The 21,429-nt window shown below is 44.4% G+C and overlaps 1 protein-coding gene across 1 annotated transcript; it reads left to right on the top strand.

The window, feature by feature from the left end:
* Positions 1–6,875: 6,875 nt before the first annotated feature.
* Positions 6,876–10,186, top strand: LOC133250740 (CD209 antigen-like protein E). The gene is made up of 8 exons (XM_061422341.1): positions 6,876–7,033; positions 7,184–7,258; positions 7,375–7,464; positions 7,734–7,823; positions 8,085–8,162; positions 8,396–8,547; positions 9,032–9,144; positions 9,756–10,186. The coding sequence occupies exons 1-8, from the start codon at positions 6,994–6,996 to the stop codon at positions 9,895–9,897; spliced, it is 780 nt and encodes a 259-aa protein (XP_061278325.1). The 5' UTR covers positions 6,876–6,993; the 3' UTR covers positions 9,898–10,186.
* Positions 10,187–21,429: the final 11,243 nt, after the last annotated feature.

Here is a 21,429-nt window from a genome sequence, read left to right as displayed (position 1 = left end):
TGTCATGAGAAAAGTTAGGTCTCTTGGCACCAAATAATTGCCCAATAAAATTCATTTCTTTCTCTTCTTTAAAAAAACTTTTTTTTTTTTTTTGGCCATAGCCTGTGGGATCTTAGTTCCCCAGCTAGGGATTGAACTTGTGTCCCCTGCATTGGAATGCACAATCTCAGCTACTGGACCCCCATGGGAGTCCCATTCCTGCTCCTTTTTTTAAAGAGCAAAAACTCCTCCAAAACACCTTGAACATGTTGCACAGCTATATCTCCCATGCTCTGTCCAACCATCCCACCAGCACTGCTCACTCTGGTTGTATCACTACTTTTCCATCAAGAATATACAAGCAATGGGATTTCCCTGGTGGTCCAGTGGTTAGGTAATATTCATTGGAAGAACCAATGCTGAAGCTGAAGCTCCAGTACTTTGGCCACCTGATGCGAGGAGCTGACTCGTTGGAAAAGACCCTGATGCTGGGAAAGATTGAGGGCAGGAGGAGGGGTGGGCGACAGGATGGCATCACCGACTCAATGGACATGAGTTTGAGCAAACTCTGGGAGATAGTGAAGGACAGGAAGCCTGGCGTGGTGGAGTCGGACGCAACCTAGCAACTGAACAACAACAAGTGGTTAGGAATCTGTGCTTTTGCTGCTAAGGGCGGGCATTCAATTCCTGTTTAGGGAGCTCAGATCCTTCAAGCCACATGGCGTGCCCCTCCCCCCCCCCCCAAAAAAAACTTAAAAAAAGAAAGAGATAAAGGGAAAAAAAGAATATACAAGTGATAATTCGTTTATTATCATCTTTGAATTGCCCATTACTTGCCAGTCAGTGTTCTTAACACTGGGATGTAGTAGTGAATAAAACAGAGTTGGTCTCCTTCCTCTGAACAGCTGGCTCCAGCTGTTTTTATAAATAGTTTAGTGAAACTCAGCCCCACCCAGCCACTGATACATATTGTCCCGGTTTTTACAGGGTTACAGTGGGAGTAACTGTGGCAGAAATGACACCCAGAATATTTGGTCCTTTTCAGAAAACACATTTGCCAATTTTTGGTCTAGAAGGTTACCTTCTGGGTGAGACACCTAGGTTCAAATTTTGTCCTCTTCTCTCTTTTTCTTGTTGTTGTTGTTCAGTCACTCAGTTGTGTACGACCCTTTGTGACTTCATAGACTGCAGCACACCAGGCTTCCCTGTCCTTCACTATCTACCGGAGTTGACTCAAACTCATGTCCATTGAGTCGGTGATGCCATCCAACCATCTCATCCTCTGTCACCCACTCCTCCTCCTGCTCTCAATCTTTCCCAGTATCAGGGCCTTTTCCAATGAGTCAGCTCTTTGAATCAGGAGGCCAAAATATTGGAGCTTTAACTTCAGCTTCAGTCCTTCCAGTGAATATTCAGGACTGATTTCCTTTAGGATTGACTGGTTTGATCTCCTTGCTGTCCAAGGGACTTTGAAGAGTCTTCTCCAACATCACATTTCAAAAACATCAATTCTTTGGAGCTCTCTTTCTCTTAGACTTCTCAGTTAAGACATGCAAAGCTATCAATTCTCACTCCGCACTTCAATGGGTATTTTTTGAGCTGGTTTGAATTGAGGGACACAGCGATGAATGAAATGATGTGCTTGGGATTTCACTGGTGATCCAGTGGTTAAGACTCTGTGCTTCCAATGCAGGGGGTGTGGGTTCCATCCCTGCTGGGGGAACTAAGATCCCATATGCAGCAGGGCATGACCAAAAACTAAAAAAATAAAACAAAACAACAACAACAAAACCTACATAAGAAAAGAAAATGATGTGTTTTCATGGATTAACCCCCAGCATTTATAAGCTGATGGATCATGGACATTTGATGTGACCTTTGAACCTCTGTATGTATGTGTATACCCAGTTGCTCAGTCATGTCCAACTCTTTACAACCCTATGACTGTAGCCTGCCAGGCTCCTCTGTCCATGGGATTCTCAGGCAAGAATACTGGAGTGGGTTATCATTTCCTCCTCCAGGGGATCTTCTCAACCCAGGGATCAAACCCACATCTCTTTCACCTCCTGCATTGACAGGCGGGTTCTTTACCACTGCATCACCCGGGAAGCCCTTGGATCTGTTTGCTCATAGGTAAAATGAGGGCAGTAGTAGCTGTGTTGTGGAGATTTGCTGAGGTCGTGTCTGAAAAGCATTTAGCACAAAGTAAGTGTTGAAAGAGTGATGACAGGATTTCCACTGGTGAGAATGCAGAAATTTCCCAAAGACCCTCCTTTCTACGGTGATAACTAGAAGACCCCACACTTTTCAATAGGACTAGTCAAAGTGGTAAATGCAAGGAAGCCTCGAGGAGCTGGGTTTCAGAAATAAAAATGAGCCCTTCAGGGACTTCCCTGGCAGTCCAGTGGTTAAGATTCTGTGCTTCCACTGCAGGGAGTACAGGTTCAACCCCTGACCAGGGAACTGGGATCCCACATGCCATGTGGTGTGACTTTTTCTTTTTTTAATTAACAACAACAACAAAAACTCCTTGTAGGTGATCCAACAGCAGTTGCAGCTTCTATACGAGAGGACAGGCAGGCACAAGCTCTGGGTATGGACAGCTTACATGGATGGAGAGGTGTTTTGGGGACAAGGTAAGTCAGCCAGATGACAGAAGGAAGCATTCAAAATGGCGGCTGATCTGATCTGAGAGTGCTGGAGTCCAGACTTGGGGAGGAGAGCATCCTAGTGGAGAGATGAGTGGTATGCGATGTCAGAGCCCAAGTGAGGTAAGAAGGACAACAACGGGAGGGCCTGTCTACCTGGCCGGAGCGGGTGAGTGCCCAGTGCATCTACATAGTATAAGGGATGGTGATGGGAAAATGAGGTTGGCTATACATATGGTGGGATTGATGAAATGAGTAAATAAATGCACCCAGGATAATGAGAACCAGGTTTCCCACCATCAGAGAAGAGTGTTACAAAGATGAATGGAGTGGGAATTCCCTTGTGGCTTAGTGGTTAGGATTCCAGGCTTTCACTATCATGGCCCCAGTTCAGTCTCTGCTTGGGAAACTGAGATGCTGAAAACTGTGTGACCGAAAAAAAAAAAAAAAAAGAATGGAGGGCAAATTAGAAATGAACTCTACTGTATTTAGTGTTGGTGTGAACTCATGGTTTTCAACATATGTGTGTGTGTGCTTAGTCGCTCAGTTGTTTCCAACTCTGTGATATATAGAGAAATATGCCAACAATGGTCCTTCTAGTCAAGGCTATGGTTTTTCCAGTGGTCATGTATGGATGTGAGAGTTGGACTATAAAGAAAGCTGAGTGCTGAAGAATTGATGCTTTTGAACTGTGGTGTTGGAGAAGACTCTTGAGAGTCCCTTGGACTGCAAGGAGATCCAACCAGTCCATCCTAAAGGAGATCAGTCCTGAGTGTTCATTGAAAGGACTGATGTTGAAGCTGAAACTCCAATACTTTGGTGACCTGATGCAAAGAGCGGATTCATTTGAAAAGACCCTGATGCTGGGAAAGACTGAAGGCAGGGGAAAAAGGGGCCAACAGAGGATGAGATGGCTGGATGGCATCACCGACTCAATGGACATGAGTTTGAGCAGGCTCTGGGACTTGGTGGTGGACAGGGAGGCCTGGCGTGCTGCAGTCCATGGGGTCGAAAAAGAGTTTGACATGACTGAGCGACTGAACTAACTGATAGAGAAATAAATGTGCATGTATCTGTTTTCTTGTCTGTCTACTCAGAGGTCCTGGGATTAATGACACCCTAATAATAACGATGCACTCAACACTCAGGTCTTGGTTCTGAATGTCATTCTCCACTTACAAGCAACCGGGTCTCTTTTGGAAAATGGGTGATTCCAGGGTTTGGGCAAGGAAAGCCTGATCAGCAAAAAACTGATAAGCACATGTTGAATGGACACAGAGCCAGAGTGAAAGGCTCCCACTAGCCAAATCAAAGACACTTTAACCATCAAAAAAACAGAAAGAAAGAAAAAAAAAAAAAAAAGAAATGTCAGCAAAAATGGCAGAGTAAAAATTTTGCCCTTCCATGAAAGCAATGGAAAAACTGAAGAATTTGTCAGAATCAACACTTTTAGAACACTGGCAATCAACCAAAAGCTTACAGTAATTCAGGGAGTATTTAGACAAGAAATACGGCTGAATCTCAATAAAGAACAGTGAGCTTGGTGGAATTTTAACTCACCCTAGTCCCATTCCTCACTCTCCAACACAGAAATAGCTTTACAGACTCACAGACATAGAGAATAGGTTTGTGGTTGCCAAGGGGGTGGGGAGGATTGGGAATTTGGGATTAGCAGATGCAAACTATTATATATAGAATGAGTAAATAATAAGTTCCTACTGTAGAGCACAGGGAGCCTTATTCAATATCCTGTGACAAACCATAATGAAAGAGAATATGAAAAAGAATGTATATATGTGAATAACTGAACCACTTCGCTGTACAGCCGAAATTAACACAACATTGTAAATTGACTATACTTCGATAAAATAAAATTTAAAAACAAGATAGCCTTAAAAAATAACAGGTCACATTTCTGGTACAGGAAGAAAAACGGAGTCAGAGCTCTTATAAAGCCCTGTTCCCAAGGAATAGTATTACCTGATCTATCTAGTGGTTCCCTGGAAGACCACCCTTGAAAAGATTATCTTTCATTGACTTCACTCGAACTTGCCCAATGCTAAAAACCTCTCCCCAGGGGGTGTCTGTCAAATATTTTAACACCACAGCTCCCTGAGGTGGTGGATAACAGCTGGGACAAATAATAACCTAACCAAACAGTCTTAAAAAGAAAAGTTAAGGAATGAGATGTCCCTAGGGACTTTGAAAGGGCTTTCCAGGTGGCTCAGTGGTAAAGAATTCACCTGCTAATGCAGGAGATGCAGAAAATAAGGGTTCCATCCCAGGGTCAGGGCAATCCCCTGGAGGAGGAAAGGCAACTCACTCTAGTATCCTTATTTGGGAAATCCCATGGACAGAGGAGCCTGGTGGGCTATAGTCCGTGGGATTGCAGAGTTGGACATGACTGAGAGACTGAGCATGAACATAAGAGGCTTTGAAAAGCTCCAACATATTCCTGGGAATCTGGAAGGCTACATGCATGTGGAGGGCTGTGTGCATACTCAGGAAAGATCTGAGAAGTTCCTAAGCTCTTAATTCTGGCTGACTTCAAGGCTCCAAGAAAGCGGGAAGTGGCAGATAAGGCTGGGTTGCAAGTTTCCTGACTGAGTGTTGACTGTGTGTCAAAACATACAGAGATCCTGGATGAAGACTGGGAGACTTTTAGTTTCAGATTTTCAAGGAAGTTTGTTCAATCACTTGCTAAACACCAAGCTAAGTAGAGATTTAAGTGATCGTACATGACAGAGAATAGAGACTTTGCAGAATTAATTTAGAAAAATCATTAAATCAACAAGAAACAACTACTATGGAAAATCACAATGGCAACAAACCTTCAGAAGGAGGTAGAATATGATATCCATAGTTGCCATATTATATTACAAGGTATACCTTGGAGGTACTGTGAATTTTGGTTCTAGCACAATAAAGCAAATACTGCAATGAAGCAAACCACATAAATTCTTTGGTTTTCCATTTCACATAAAAGTTAACACTGTAAATCAATTCTTCTTCTTTTTTTTTTTAAAAAGAAGAAATTACTTAACATGAAAAAGATAGTAACAAAGGAACCGAGGAATAAAAAGGAAATAAGACATATGAAAAACAAATAGCAAAATGGCAGATAAAAACTCTACCATATCAGTAATTATGTTAAATATAAAAGGGTTAAATTCTCCAACTAAAAGGTAGAGATTGACAGAAAGAATCAAACAGATGATCCCATTATATGCTGTCTACAAAAGACTCACTTTAAGATTAAGGGGAAAAGGATAGTTGTATATACTCAGTTGAATCAGATAGGGTCAGTATAGAAATAAATTGGAAGTTCGATACACAAAGTTTCAAAGTGACTATCTATATTATATTTAGTAGTTACAAAGGGGGAAAAAGTAACTGCCCTGTGTAGTGGTTAAGCAGGGATTCAGGGGTCAACTCCCAGCCCCACTGCTTTTGAGCTGTGTGACCTCAGGCAGTTCCTTGCCCTCTCGGTTTCCTCATCTATAAAGAAGGATAGTAACTACCTTTCTCATAGGGCTATTGTGAGAACTGTTAGACCACTGTGGTTAACGAGTCTGGATTTATTACTGGGGGCAGTGAGGGAGAACACACACCAAGGAGAATGGTTGGCACATGCTCAAGTGCTGTTATTACTGAGTACTTATCATTAGAATAAGCCGTTTATATCCATTACTAGTGCACTGTATTCAACCTCATAATTATAATGTGAAGCAGGATTGCTATCATCCAATCACTAAGTCCTGTCCAACTCTTTGTGACCCCATGAACTGTAGCACGCCAGGCTTCCTTGTCCTTCACTCTCTCCCAGACTTTGCTCAAACTCATGACCACTGAGTCAATGATGCCCTGCAAGCATCTCCTCCTCTGTCACCTGCTTTTCTTGCCCTCAGTCTTTCTCAGCATCAGGGTCTTTCCCAGTGAGTCAGTTCTTCGCATCAGGTGTCCAGAGTGTTGGAGCTTCAGCTTCTGCATCAGTCCTTCCAAGGAATATTCAGGGTCAGTTTCCTTTAGGCAGGCTCATTGTCCCATTTCCCAGGTGAGGGAACTGGGGCTCTGGAAACATGAGGCTGAAGGTACCAGGGTTGGACAGGGGTTGGAATAGTGCCTTCTGGCTGCAAAGTTGACTGCCCAGCCTCTGCCCCGCCCGAAGTGACCTCTCTTTAGTTGTGTCAGCCGCTTCACGGGCCCCCAGATTTTTCTGAGAGGAAGTGTTATCCCTATCGTGTTCCTCATTCTCTGTGAGTTGAGAAAGAACAGGTCTGAGGAGGGGCTACAGAGGGAAATACATGAGGTTATAAAAACCATAGTCCAGAGAAGTATTGGGAAGAGGAACAGAAAGGGAAGAAGGATGGCAGAGATGTATGAACACAAGGAGCCAGATGACTCTGGTGAGGCTGGGCCCCCAGTCTGGGGTGATAGTGGGGATGACAGGGTCCCAGGCTCCTGATGGTGCTTGGGGCCTGGCAGCCAGCTTGCAACTCTGAGAGCAGGGCTCAGCCGACTTCCAAGTTCAAGTGCATGTGCTCTGTTCTGTCCAGAGGAGGAGACATTTGGGGGCCAGAGACTGGCTGAGAGACACCCTCGACCACTACACAGTTTGAGGAGCTTGTCAGGTACGGGAGTGCTTGGTTCAGGAGCAGGCAGCTAGGGGAACGGGGGCAGGCAGGGGGTGGAGTGGGGGCAGAGTCTGCCCCCAGCCCCGAGCCCCAGCCATCTGCTGGTCCTGCAGAGTGTCTGACCTGGGGCCCTCTGCTTCTCCTGCTGCTCCTCTTCGTCTCACTGGGCTTCTTCACGCTCCAGCTGACCACTCTGGTTCAAGGTGAGTGAGCATCTAGGGGCTTAGAGTCCTCGGTCCCTTTGGGTTTTCTCTCTGAGATGGTCTTTGCCCTTTTCCACAGTCCCTAGACCTACTAGGGCTGGGTCGTGCGGGCTCTGTGTCACCTTCTGTGTGACCATGTGCCAGTAACTCTCCCTCTCTAAGTCTGCTTCCTTATTTGAAAGGTGGTTCATCCTCCCGGTGGGGTGACCTTGAAAGCAGATTTGGCTCAGGGTCAGTGCTTAAAGAGGGATTTCTCTGCTCCGTTGTAGTTTCCAGGATCCAGTGTCTGCAGAGAGATTCGGGAGGCCGTGAGAACAACAGCCTGGATAAGTGGCTGGACACCAGGTTCCGGAGTCTGAGTAGGGAGGGGCTGTATGGCTGTGGACAAGCCACCACTGCCAGGGGTGGAGGAGAGAGGGCAGGAGTCAGGGAGGGGATCGGACCCCTGCAAGAGGTCCTGGTGAGCTGGCGATGTCGGGCAAGTCACTCTCTAAGCCTCAGTTTTCTCGTCTGTATGATGGGCTCTCTGGGTCACCTGACATCCACACACGATGTTCTCATGGGGCTCTCTGCACCACATACACAGTAGGTGCTTAATAATTGACGTCCTCTCCCTCCAGCTGAAGTTGCAGAGAAGCAGATGCAATCAAACCTGGAGAAGATCCTACAGCGCCTGACCCGGATGAATGCCACCCTGGGTAAGGGAACCACACCAAGGTCAAGAGGAAGTCACAGGATGGTGGGTGGGGGCTGGGCCACACCTGCTGCAGCTGCCAGGCTGAGGAGGGCAGAGCAGAGCTGGAATGTTCCTCATGGGTTTCTTGAGGAACTGAGCTGACAGCTGAAGAGAAGGGCCTAGCCCTGGGTTCCGAAGATCTGGAGCCTAGGAGCCAAGCAATGTCTCTGTCCCAACTCCACTCCTCTTCCCCAGCTGGCCTGTGCCATCCTTGTCCTCAGAATTGGGAGTTTTTCGATGGAAGCTGCTACTTCTTCTCCTGGACCCAGAGTGACTGGAGATCTGCTGTCTCTGCCTGTCTGCTTATTGGGGCCCACCTAGTTATCATCGAGAGTACTGAGGAGGAGGTGGGCTGGGCAAGGTCCCCCGAGAGGCTGGGCCATATTGCCAGGTCAAGAAAGAACCTTCTGCTTCCCTCTTCTGCCCTCTGAGAGATGGGCAGCTGGGGGTGTGGCGGGGGGATGAGAGGTGAGATACAATCAGGGAAGGCTTCTGGGAGGAGGAATCATAATGGACTCAGGAAGGTCATGTGAGAGAAGAACATGGATGAGAGGAGCCCAGGTATGGACAGGAAGGGAATTCAGAGTGCCCTTGAGGCCATATACAATGCATGTTAACTGAGACACAAGTCATATCCACATGTGTATTACATTAACACACATCCACAGCCTCCATGCACATGTTAACGCATACAACTTGAGTAAGGCCTCTAGGCTAGACTGTGAGAAGAACTTCTGTGGGAGGTAGGGGTCCATGGAGATGTGGGCAGACATGGGATGTGTGGCGTCCAGGGATCTTCCTCCTGATACCCCTCTCCCCACCCACCCCCAGAAATTCCTGAACTTTTGGTATCCCAGAAATAATAAACCCACCTGGATCGGCCTCAGTGACCACCACAGTGAGGGTTCCTGGCGGTGGGTGGATGACAGTCCTGTCCAACTCAGGTAACCTCCCAGTGACAATGTCCCAGGAGAGGTGGGCAGGAACTCCAGACCAAGGGTGCTCAGACTCTGGACTGGAAAGCATCACCTGAGAAGCTTGGTGAAGATGCAGAGTGCTGCCTTCATCTGGGGGTAGGGGGTAGGAGTTGGGTGGGAGTCTGATTCTATACGTCTAGGTACAGGCCCAGGAATCTGCATTTAATTTTGTGTTAGTGTCATCACTCAATTGTGTCAGGCTCTTTGCAACCCCATGGACTGTAGCCCACCAGGCTCCTCTGTTCATGGAATTCTCCAGGCAAGAGTACTGGAATGGGTACCCATTTTCTTCTCCAGGGAATCTTTCCAACCCCAGGGATTAAACCTGGGTCTCCCACATTGCAGGTAGAGTCTTTACCATCTGAGCCACCAGGGAAGCCCACATTTAACTTTCCCAGAACTGATTCTGGTGGATGTGGTGTTTGAACCCACATTTCAAAAACCCTGCCTCCGAATTCCTCACCAACCTCTGGCTGGTACTTGGCAATTTGCTGTCAAAGTCCAGGGACCAGCCCCTCCAAAATTGGGGGTGGGCACTGGGTGGAGTAGGGGTCTCATTGCGCTGATGCGGTTCACAGCTTCTGGAAAAAAGGGGAGCCCAACAACCACGGAGATGAGGACTGTGTGGAACTGCACAACGATGGCTGGAATGATGGCAGATGTGTTACAGAAAACCCCTGGATCTGTGAGAAGCCCTCGGTTCCCTGCCCAGTCCTCTGAGGGCTGTTGCCTCCACCACCCCACCTCGCCCCGCCCCGCCCCACCCCCGATCCTGCCCGGTTAGCAGAGATCAGCCAACTGGAACAGGCACTCCGAGGTTCCTCTTGGGCCCCACCCCTTTCTGTTTTCCCCTTTGGTGAATGCCCATCCCCTTAGTATTCAGAAGACTTTGAGATTCTCTAAGACCAATCTCTCCACAAGCTATAGACCATTTTTCTTCATCTATCGATAGGCTCAGCTCCCCGCTCTGTCCCACCATGATATCCCCCTAATAAAGTCATACCTTGCATTATGTGTCCCATTGAACTTATTTTTGTTCCTTTGCCACTGTTTGAGTCACTGTAGTTTGATAATCTGTTTGATGCACTGGAGGACATTGTCTTTTTTCAATACGCTTTTCTTTTTTGTGTAGTTGATACCGTTTTGTTTTGTTTTTTGTCTGCACCACGTAGCATGTGAGATCTTAGTTTCCTGACCAGGGATGGGACCTGTATTTCCCTCCCCCTGCATTGGAAGCATGGAGTCTTAACCACTGGACTGCCAGGGAAGTCCCCCAGATACAGTTTTTATTGAATTTAGTTAAATTATTTATGTTTGGCTGTGCTGGATCTTCGTTGCTGCATGCAGGCTTTCTCTAGCTGTGGTAAGTGGGGAATGGGATGGGGGGGTGCTACTCTTCACTGCAGTACGCGGGCTTCTCATTGCAGTGGCTTCTTTTTGCAGAGCTTGGGCTGTAGGGCCCACAGGCTTCAGAAGTTGTGGCACACGGGCTTAGCTGCGCTTCGGCATGTGGGATCTTCCCAGAGCAGGAATTGAAGCCCTGTCTCCTGCATTGGCAGGCAGACTCCCAACTACTGGACCACCAGGGAAGTCCCCAGATAGGGTTTTGAATCAGTTTGTAATTTTGGTTGGGAATATGCATATATACAATATGTATATGTTTATATGTGTCTGTCTAGCTATGTGTTCATTTATTCATGAACCAATTATTATTCAGGTACTTTGGTTTAAAAAATTTATTTTATTAATGTATACTTGATTTACAATGTTGTCTTAGTTTCTAGTGTACGGCAAAGTGATTTTATGCATATATATTTTTTTTGTATTCTTTTCCATTATGGTTTTATTACAGGATATTGAATATATTACCCTGTGCTATACAGTAGGATCTTGTTGTTTATCTATTCTGTATATAACAGTTTGCATCTGCTAATCCCAAACTCCCAGTCTATCCCTTCCCCACCTACCCTCCCCTATTCAGGTACTTTAAAAATGTCCTTCAGTAAAGTTTTATGATTTTCTTCATATGAATCTGAAAAAACCCACTATTTCTAGGCATGTGTTTTGGCTTCCCCAGCGGCTCAGATGGTAAAGAATTGGCCTGCAATGCGGGAGACCTGGGTTTGATCCCTGGGTTGGAAAGATCGCCTGGAGGAGGGCATGGCAACCCACTCCAGTATTCTTGCCTGGAGAATCCCCATGGACAGAGGAGCCCGGCAGGCTACAGTCCATAGAGTCCCAAAGAGTTGGACATGACTGAGTGACTAAGTACACATTGGCTTCCTATTGGTGCTGTAACAAATTATCACAAACTTAGTGGCTTCAGACAACACAAATGTGTTATCTTACGGTTCTGGAAGTCAGAAGTCCAAAATGGGTCTCGCGGGCTTGAAATCAAGTAGGGCTGCCTTCCTTTCTGAATATTCCTGGGGAGAATCTGCTTTCTTGCCTTTTCCAGTTTCTAGAGGCTGCCAGCAATTGTCGGCTGGGGGCTCCTTCCCTCCATCTGCAGAGCCAGCCATGACTCAGTCTTTCTCACCTTGTGCGGCTCAAACACTGCTTCTTCTGTTCCACATTTAAAGGACCCTGTGATTACATTGGTCCCACTGGATAAGCATAGGATTCCCAGGTGACTCAGCAGTAAAGAATCCGCCTGCAATGTAGGAGACGCAGAAGACGTAGTCTCGATCCTTGGGTTGGGAAGATCCCCTGGAGGAGGGCGTCCATTCCAATCCCACGGACAGAGCAGCCTGGCAGGCTGTTCCATAAGATTGCAAAGAGTTGAACATGACTGAAGCGACTAAGCACACACACACACTGGATAAGCAGTCTAAACTCACTATTTTCAGATAAGTCAATTAAAGACCTTATTTCTATCTGTTATCTTAATTCCCACTTTTCCATTTCTCACATCCCCACTGCCTTACTCATGCCTCTCAGGTTCATCTCCCAAATAAACCACTCCTGAGTGTGGGGTCAGCTGGTGGGCAAGCACTAAAGGCACAAACTCAATAGAAACGTTATGCTAAGATAAAATTTATGAGTGAAATAAGCACTGGAGTGCAGTTATTTATTTTACTTTGTACTGTGAAATAATTTTAAGACTTAGAAGAAAAGTTGGGGAAATAGACATGAATTCCCAAATACTCTTCATCCACATTCCACCAATGTTAACATCTTACCAACCACAGTATAATGATCAAACCCAGGAAATGTCATGTTGATACACTATTATTAACCAAACTACAGAACTTATTTGGTTCTTTTCCTGGCTCAGGACGTCAAATCGCATTTAATTGTCATTTCTTAGTCTCCTCCAATCTGTAATGGTCTAATCTTGTCCTGACCTTCATGCTCTTGTCATTTTTGATGAGTGCTGGTCAATGTTTCTGTACACTGTTCCTCAGATTGAGTTTGCCTGGTGTTTCCCCACCACCCTCCTGTTTGTGCATTTCATGCATGCTCAGGTGTGTCTGGCTCTTTGCAACCCTATGGACTTTGGCCCGCCAGGCTCCTCCATCCATGGGATTTTTCTAGGGAGGAATACTGGAGTGGGTTGCCATTTCCTCCTCCAGGGAATCTTCCTGATATAGGAATTGAAACTGCATTTCCTGCATCTCTTGCATTGACCCGCAGATTCTTTAGCACCTAGCCACCTGGGATTGGGACTTCCCAGGTGGTTCATATGGTAATGAATCCACTTGCAATCAGGAGCTGCAGGAGATAGGGAAGATCCTCTAGAGAAGGGTATGGCTATTCAGGCCACTATTTTTGCCTAGAGAATCACATGGACAGAGGAGACTGGTGAGCTACAGTCCATGGGGTCCCAAAGAGTCGGACACCACTGAGTGACTAAGCACATGTGTGTGCGTGTGTACATATATATATATACACACACACACACACACATAGATTAAATTCCTTAATTTCTTGTACATGTTTGAAAGACAGCTGGGCTGGATATCAAATCCTTGGTTCATACTTTCATTCATTGAGTAATTTTTAATGTTCCTCCATTGTTGTATTGCTTTGAGTATTAGCTTTGAAAAGTCTAATACCAGTATAATTCTTATGACTTCATAAATTTCTTGATTTGGAAGACCTTAAGAATTTTATCTTAATCTTCAAAATCAAGTAGCTTTTCCTATGTCAAATAGACATAGGAATATGCCTCAGAGTTGACGTTCTGGGCTACTTTCCCAGGTACCTAGTCAGCCCTCTCAATGTGTAATTTCAGGTGATTTCCTATTTCAGGAAAAAATTTTATTATGATTTTACTTCATTCATCTGGCTGTGTTGGGTCTTTCTTGTATCATGCAGGGTCTTTCATTGCAGCACACGGACTCTCCAACTATGGCTTGTGGGCTCAGTAGTTGTAGTGCCCAGGTAGAGTTGCTCCAAAGCAGCGGAATCTCAATTCCTTGACCAGGGATCAAACCCACATCCCTTGCATCACAAAATGAATTCTTAACCACTGGCATACCAGGGAAGTCCCATATGTTACCTTTTAAAAATTGATTAATTTTTGTTTTTGCCCGTGTGGCATGCACGGTCCTAGATCCCCCACCAGGGATTGAATCTATGGTCCCTCTAGGGGAAGTGTGGAGTCCCAATCACTGGACTGCCAAGGGATTCCCTATGACTTTAAATATTTGCTGTTTTGTTTTGTTTCTTCAAGGATCCCCAAAAGTGTGTATTTCTCCTTCAATGTCCAAAATTCCATTGCCATTCATTTCTCCCCACCTCCGAAGCTTTTCTATTTCTTCCTCTTTATGTCATTGTCACTCTCTTTGTTGTTTTTCTGTCTTTTTCCAACGTCTTTTTATTATACTTTCATTTGCGTTTATTCTCTCTTGGGTACCTTATTTAGTCTGCATTTCTGAAATAAGTTTGTCTTTTTCTGCCATATCTTTCCCTAGTTGATTCAAATATCTCTTCATCACATCAGTACTTGACTCTTTAGCTTTTGAATTAAAAAAAAAAATCTGGCTGCATTCTGCAGCCAGATCCCTGTTGGGATCTCAGTTACCCGACAGGGTTTCATCCCTGGTCAGGTGAAGTCTTAAACACTGGACCTGCATCAGAAGGTGAAGTCTTAAACACTGGACCACCAGGGAAATCCCTAGTTTTTAATTTTTGATGTATAGTGATTTTTCATATCTGAAATGTTTGTTGGATTACATTTGATTCTCTTTGGAGTGTTGACTTACCGTTTTCTTCTACTTCCTGATTCCACTTCAGAGGAACTTTTTCCTTTGTTAATTTTGTCTGTATTTTCATCTGTGCTGTGCTTAGTTGCTCAGTCATGTCTGATTCTCTGTGATGCCATGGACTGTAGCCTGCCAGGCTCCTCTATCCATGGGGATTCTCCAGGCAAGAATACTGGAGTGGGTAGCCATGCCCTTCTCCAGGGGATCTTCCCAACCCAGGGATCAAACCCATGTCTCCCACATTGCAGGTAGATTCTTTACCATCTGAGTCACCAGGGAAGCCCAATAGACATCATAAAACCAAATTTTAGAAAGTTGAATTAAACACACACACACACTAACACATATATAATGTCTACAAGAACAAATCAGGTTGTTACTCGATCTGATTAGATACTATTTGAGAACTTTCTGGATATCAATAAAAGCCTTAACTCTGTCAGAAATCTTTTTCTTTTCCTTCCTTTTTCTCGAGGTGCTTCCAATTACTCTCTCTGAATTTACTTTTGTCCTTTTGTTCAGATGGGCACCTCGATGGTCCCCACTTATGCCAATGCAGCAAAATCGACTTAATTTAGTGGATTTTGTTTTTGTTTGTTCTGTTTGTGGCAGAAATAGGAGGGGAGACCTGAATTTTTAAAAAATGTATTGGAATATTATTGATTTACAATGTTGTGTTAGTTTCAGGTGTACAGCAAAGTGAATCAGTTATACATATACATACGTCCACTATTTTTAAGATTCTTTTCCCATATGGGTCATTACATACTACTGAATAGAGTTCCCTGTGCTGCACAGTAGGTCTTTCTTAACTATCATTTTTTTTAATTCAAAATTTTAATTAGTTTGTTTTTATTTAAGTTTTTAATTTTTGGCTGTGCTGGGTCTTCTTTGCTGCACTTGGGCTTTCTCTAGCTGCAGTGAGTAAGGACTACTCTCTAATTGCAGTGCCCAGGCTTCTCATATGTGGTGGCTTCTCTTTGTTGTGGAGAATGGGCTCCAGAGTGTGGGCTCAGTAGTAGTGGTGCATGGGCTGAGCTGTCTCAGTAGTAGTGGTACATGGGCTGAGCTGTCCCATGGCATGTGGGATCTTCCTGGACCAGGGATGGAACTTGTGTTCTCTGTATTGGTAGGTTAACTCTTTACCCACTGTGCCATCAGGGAAGTTCCTTGCTATTTTTTGATTGAGTTTTTTTTTTTAAATATTGAGCTGCCTGAGCTATTATTATATTTTGGAGATTAATCTCATGTCTGTTGCTTCTTTTGCAAATATTTTTTCCCATTCCCAGGGCTTACTTTTTATTTTGTTTACTGTTTCCTGTGCTGTGCAAAGCTTTTAAGCTTAATTAGGTCTCATTTGTTTATTTTTGCTTTTATTTTCATCACTCCAGAAAGTATATCAATAACACCTTGCTGCAATTTATGTCAGAGTGTTCTGCCTATGTTTTTCTCTAAGAGTTTTATAATGTCCCATCTTGCATTTAGGTCTTCAATTCATTTTGAGTTTAGTTTTGCATATGGTGTTAGGGAGTGTTCTAAGTTTCATTTTTTACATGTAGCTGTCCAGTTTTCTCAGCATCATTTATTGAAGAGACTGTCTTTTCTCCATTGTATATTCTTATCTCCTTCGTTATAGATTAGGTGATCATAGGTGCATGGGTTTATCTCTGGACTTTCTATTATGTTCCATTGATCTACATTTCTATTTTTGTGCCAGTACCATACTGTTTTGATTACTGTAGCTTTGTAATATAGCCTGAAGCTCAGGAAGCCTGATTGCCCCATCTCTGTTATTCTTTCTCAAGATAAAGCAGGTATTTTTAAATTATCTCCATGTTCAGGACTGAAACTGAGCAGGACCCTGTGGGGCCCATGGGTGCAGAAGCCTTTTTTTCATTAGAAAAGACCCTGATGCTGGGGAAGATTGAAGACAAGAGGAGAAGGGGGTGACAGAGGACAAGATGGTTGGATGGAATCACTGACTCAATGGACATGAGTTTGAGCAAGCTCTGGGAGATGGTGAAGGACAGGAAGCCTGGTGTGCTGCAGTTCATGGGGTCTCAAGAGTCGGACACAGCTGAGCAACTGAACAGCAGTAACATAATAACAGCAGAAACAGGAGTGAAAGAATGAGTGAGTGATTAATTGGTGTGGCTCACTGTAAGTTCTTTTTTACAGTGGTCCTCGGCAGATCAGAGATGCTGTTTCTGACCCCATTCTTATCCATCTCTACCTTCTGTTGACTTAAAAATTAGTCAAAATCTAAAAGTTAAGAGTTATGTTTTATTCCATGGGAATTTTTAGGACTTCAAGGCCAGGAGGCAGCATATCAAGTAGGCTTGAAAGAGCTGCTCCAAGGAGGTGAGAAGAGGAGCCAGGTTATATAGAAGTGTTGCAACAAAGGGTCAGTAGTCTAAACATCAGAAGATTATTGTTAATTAAAGAAAACCAGATATCCCAGGTTAAGGAATTTAGTGCTCACCTATGCATGGTAAGATGCAAGAGTCTAGGCTCATTGAAAATCATTCCTTCCATGTGCATCTCAGCTGTCTGGAGCCAGTATCCTGTGTTTTCACATCTTGCACTCCCTTGGGGCTCACAATGGAGAGTGGCTGCAGTCTAATGGCTGTCGGATCACAGGTATTGTTCTCTTCCCGGTTGCCTGGAAGGCTCCAATTGCTGATGATTGTGACACCCTTGTTTATTGATATGGCAAGAAATACTCCATTTCTCACTTCCATGGTCTCAGCTTCATCCCATGGTATAAGTTGACTATGTAACTCAGCTTGGGACTTAGACCCACAAGGGATTCTCCAGGCAAGAATGCTGTAGTGGGTTGCCATGCCCTCCTGCAGGGGATCTTCCCAACCCAGGGACTGAACCCAAGCCTCTTAAGTCTCCTGCATTGCAGGTGTATTCTTTATCACTGAGCCACTGAGGAAGCCCTATAGCTGCTTTATAATGTTGTGTTAATTCACAAGTAAGACATTTCTGTGGGTTCCCAGAAATTCTCACTTATCAAAAGAAGAAATTTTTATCCCGTTCTTTGTTTATCTCAGCATTTGTTTTGTGTGTGTGGGTGTGTGTGTGTTTTAAGAAGAATAAGCATTGAATAGATATATTTTGTAACTGCAATGTGGAAAGGTCAAAAATAAATTGTGGAAGGATGTATCCCACATGGTACTGTTTAGACAAAGTTTTCAGATGGATGAAACAATTCAATAAATTGTTTAAATGCACACCTGATTCAGATATGATTTAATATGAGAAACACAAAGTTTGGGAGGGCATCTTCTTTGGGGAAGGAAGGAGAGAAATAAAACCAGAGTGGGTATATGAGACTATTAGCTACAATTTATTTACTTTTAAGAAGATCTCAAAAACACAAAGAAGTCAGTACTTGATAAAGCTGAGAAGGCAAGGGGGTTTTCATATTTAACCTTTGTACATGCTTAGTTTTTTTAATAATAAAAAGGCAAAGCCAAAAGTAACATCAGCAACCAAAGCACAAGATATGCTTTGCACCAAACCAGGTACCCTGGTCAATAGCAAGCTTCTCGTCTTTGGCAAGAATGGAAATCAGAGTGGTCTTGGCCTTGGGACTGAACCTTGTGACTTTCACCTTGCGAACTCAGTCACTTCAGACTCTTCGTGACCCTATAGACCGTAGCTCACCAGTCTCTTCTGTCCATGGGCTTTTCCACGTAATACTGGAGTGGATTGCTGGACCATCCTCCAGGGGGTCTTCCCAAGCCAGGGATCAAACCAGAGCCTCTTGCGTCTCCTGCACTGTAGGCAGATTCTTTACCGCTGAGCCACCTGGGGAAGTCTGACTTTCACCTTCCTCCCACACTAATCCAAACCCCCTGTCTCCATGATCCAAGTCCCTTTACAATCTGGCCCCAGCTGGCACCCCAGCCTCAGATTACCACTCTGACTTAGTCTCAGCTTCTCTGAAGAGTCCTGTGGCCTCTCTCCTCCCAATCTTAGCAAATATTAATATCACGCTCTCTCATCCTCTGGAATAATTCTGTTTTTTCTTCAGGCAACACCTCCTCCTGGAAGCCCCACTGGATCCTCTAGGCTGAGTCAGATGCTTCTAGGGTTCTCCTAGTCCCCTGTGCTTCCTAGACTCATCACATTGTTTTCAAGGCCCTGGTCACATGTTTCCCATCTTCTTGCTCTCTCTCTCCCACTCCCAGGATGAGTCTCCATTCCCTTCCCTGGGTGGGGGACAGGGCTAGAAGTTAGAGGGCTGTGGCTGATCTTGTGCCTGGGACCTCCCTTCCCTTTGAACTTCCCCTGTGGGAAAATTCTGAGTACAGGACAGGGAGTGGGCAGCCTCTGGTTGCCTGGTATTGGTGCACATCTCCCCTCTTCTGCCGCCGCTCCCCAAAAGTAGCCTCAGCTACAGGTATGTACAACAGAGATCCACTTTCCTGTCTCCTTGCCTTAGCCTTGGCTGTGCCCTCTGACTGTTCCTTTCTCTGTCAGCAGTGCACAAGTTCTTGGTGGCCCTGTTGCAATGCTACTTCTTCCAGAAAACTTCCTCTAATGCCCCCCATGTGTGTGTCAGTCGCTCAGTCGTGTCGACTCTTTGCAACCCCATGGACTGTAGCCCGCCAAGCTCCTCTGTCCATGGGATTTTCCAGGCCAAGAATACTGGAGTGTGTCGGCATTCCCTTCTCCAGAGGATCTTCCCAGCCCAGGGATTGAACCTATGTCTCCTGCTTTGCAGGCAGATTCTTTACAAAGATCCAAGACAGCCAAAAGTAAATAGCAATGCCCTCCATAATGGCTGACAAATCCATTCCTACTAGATCCTTTCCCAAGAACATAGTCTAATGAGATTGTGCAACGCTTGTGGGTTTTTTCCTTCCGTTTCCTCCTACTGAGCCCTCAACCCTCCTGCGTTCTGCTGTCCTTGAGAGCCCTAGAAGGAGGGTGCACCCTCCCAGAATGTCCTGCCCCTCTGTAACCTCCTGCTGGTAAGGCAGCTGTCAGCCCCTGTTGATTCAGGTTCCATTTCTGATGACAAAGGCAAGATAAGCCTTGTGCATCTCAGAACCAGGGGACTTCTAGAAAGAGGAGCGGGAACCTCCCATCCTGTGGACAGGAATCTTCGTCAGCCCTGCATGGCCTCTGAGCCCTGCTGACTTTTGCTGTTGTAATTATCTGTTTTTTGGCCACTCAGTGCAGCTCGTGGGATCTTAGTTCCTGAACCTGTGCTCACTGCAGTGGAAGTGCAGAGTCCTAACCCCTGGACCACCAGCGAATTCCCCAGGCCTGCTGACTTTTAAAATTTTTATTTTATTAATTTTTGGCTGCATTGGGTCTTCATTGCTTTGCATGGGCTTTCTTTTTCTCTTTGCATGGGGTTTCTGCGGTGAGCAGGAGCTACTCTTGTGGTTCAAGAGCTTCTCATTGCTTTGGCTTCTCTTCTCGTGGAGCACAGGCTCCAGGCGCGCAGGCTCTGTAGTTTTGACGCACGAGCTTTGTTGCTCTTTGGCATGTGGAAATCTTCCTGCACCAGGGATCAAACCCATGTCCCTTTCATTGGCAGGCAGATTCTTATCCACGGAGCCACCAGGGAAGTCTGACTGTTGACTTTTAATGTCTAACCATCTTCCCCAACTCAGCACCATGGCCAGCCTCTCTCCGAATGGGTGATGCACACCCTTGCATATGCCTTGCATACTTGGCGTGGTTGTGTGTGTGTAAGTTACAGAAATGTCCCAGAGCTATATATCTCAAGTGGTTTTTGCTTCTTGTCAATCTAGGTCACTGGGATCTAGACCATGGCCGCCTATGCAACTAGTTTATTACTCGTTTGTTTCAGAGTGAGTGCCCATCAAGTTCTTCTTATTCATTAATGAGCAATCAAAAGCATCACAAGAAAAATGGAAAGAACCCTCCATTACTTGGGAGATACTATTTGCCTTTGCATCTCTACCTACAGAACTTCTCTAAGTTAATAAAGAAAAAAAAAACCTAAACCATCTCATAGAAAAAGATGGAAAAGGATACAATGTATAGAAAAGCAAACCAGAAGAGTCAATACATACTGAAACTCAAAATCTGCAGGATTCAGGAAACAGGATCAAAAGCCACAATGAGGGGGGGAAAAGCCACAATGAGATTCAGTGAGAAGCAAAAGAAGTTCTCTGGTAAAAATGTGAAATCTTTTTGTTTTTTAAACTAAGGCGAGGGGGATGTGTGGAAAGTAAGAGAGAGGAGTTGGGGGGAAGGGTGGATTGAAAGGATGGTTCATTCCATTAACAAAGGACTGAAAATGAAGGAATTAAGAATCTCACTTGACAAGTTAGTTTTTTTTTAATGGGTTGTTTCCACTAAATGGCTATTATAAACAATGATGCTATAAACATTTGTACCCAAATTTTGGGTGAACATACTTTTTCTTTTTTCTAGGATAAACATCCAGGACATTAGTTGCTGGGTCATAGATAGACAAATTAGTTTATTAAAAGCCAAAATAAACTAAAAGAAAGTAAGAATAGGGGATGTTTTTTAAATTAAAGTTGAAATAATTGAATAAAAATAAGAATAGCCATGAGTTTTAAAGAACTTTTATACATGTTAACTGATAAGCTCATAACAGTCTGAAGAAGTAGAAACTATTAATTTTACTCTCCCATTTTTTAAATGGGGAACTGAGTCATAAGAAGAGTCATTGATTGTTCTAAGATTGTATTGGTTTGGCCAAAAGATTCATTCATTTTCTTCCAAAAGATGGCTCTAGTGGTTCTTAGTTGTCTTTAACTTCATTTGAAACAATTTTGTTAGAATGTATTGTGACAGCTATCATATCAGCATGCATTTAAAAAAACATCAAAATTGGTGAATTTTGGGGTGGCCATTTTATATTGAAGGTGGAAGGAAAGAAAGCAACATTTTTAGCATACAATGCTTTATTATTTCAAGAAAGGTAAAAAGGCAACTCTTCTAGCCAACTCATTGGAAAAGACCTTGATGCTGGGAAAGATTAAGGGCAGGAGGAGAAGCGGGCAACAGAGGATTAGAT

The sequence above is a fragment of the Bos javanicus genome, chromosome 7, assembly GCF_032452875.1.
Source record: "Bos javanicus breed banteng chromosome 7, ARS-OSU_banteng_1.0, whole genome shotgun sequence".
NCBI lineage: Eukaryota > Metazoa > Chordata > Mammalia > Artiodactyla > Bovidae > Bos > Bos javanicus.
The sequence above is the reverse complement of the archived record's forward strand: the minus strand, read 5'-3'. Positions and strand labels throughout refer to the sequence as shown.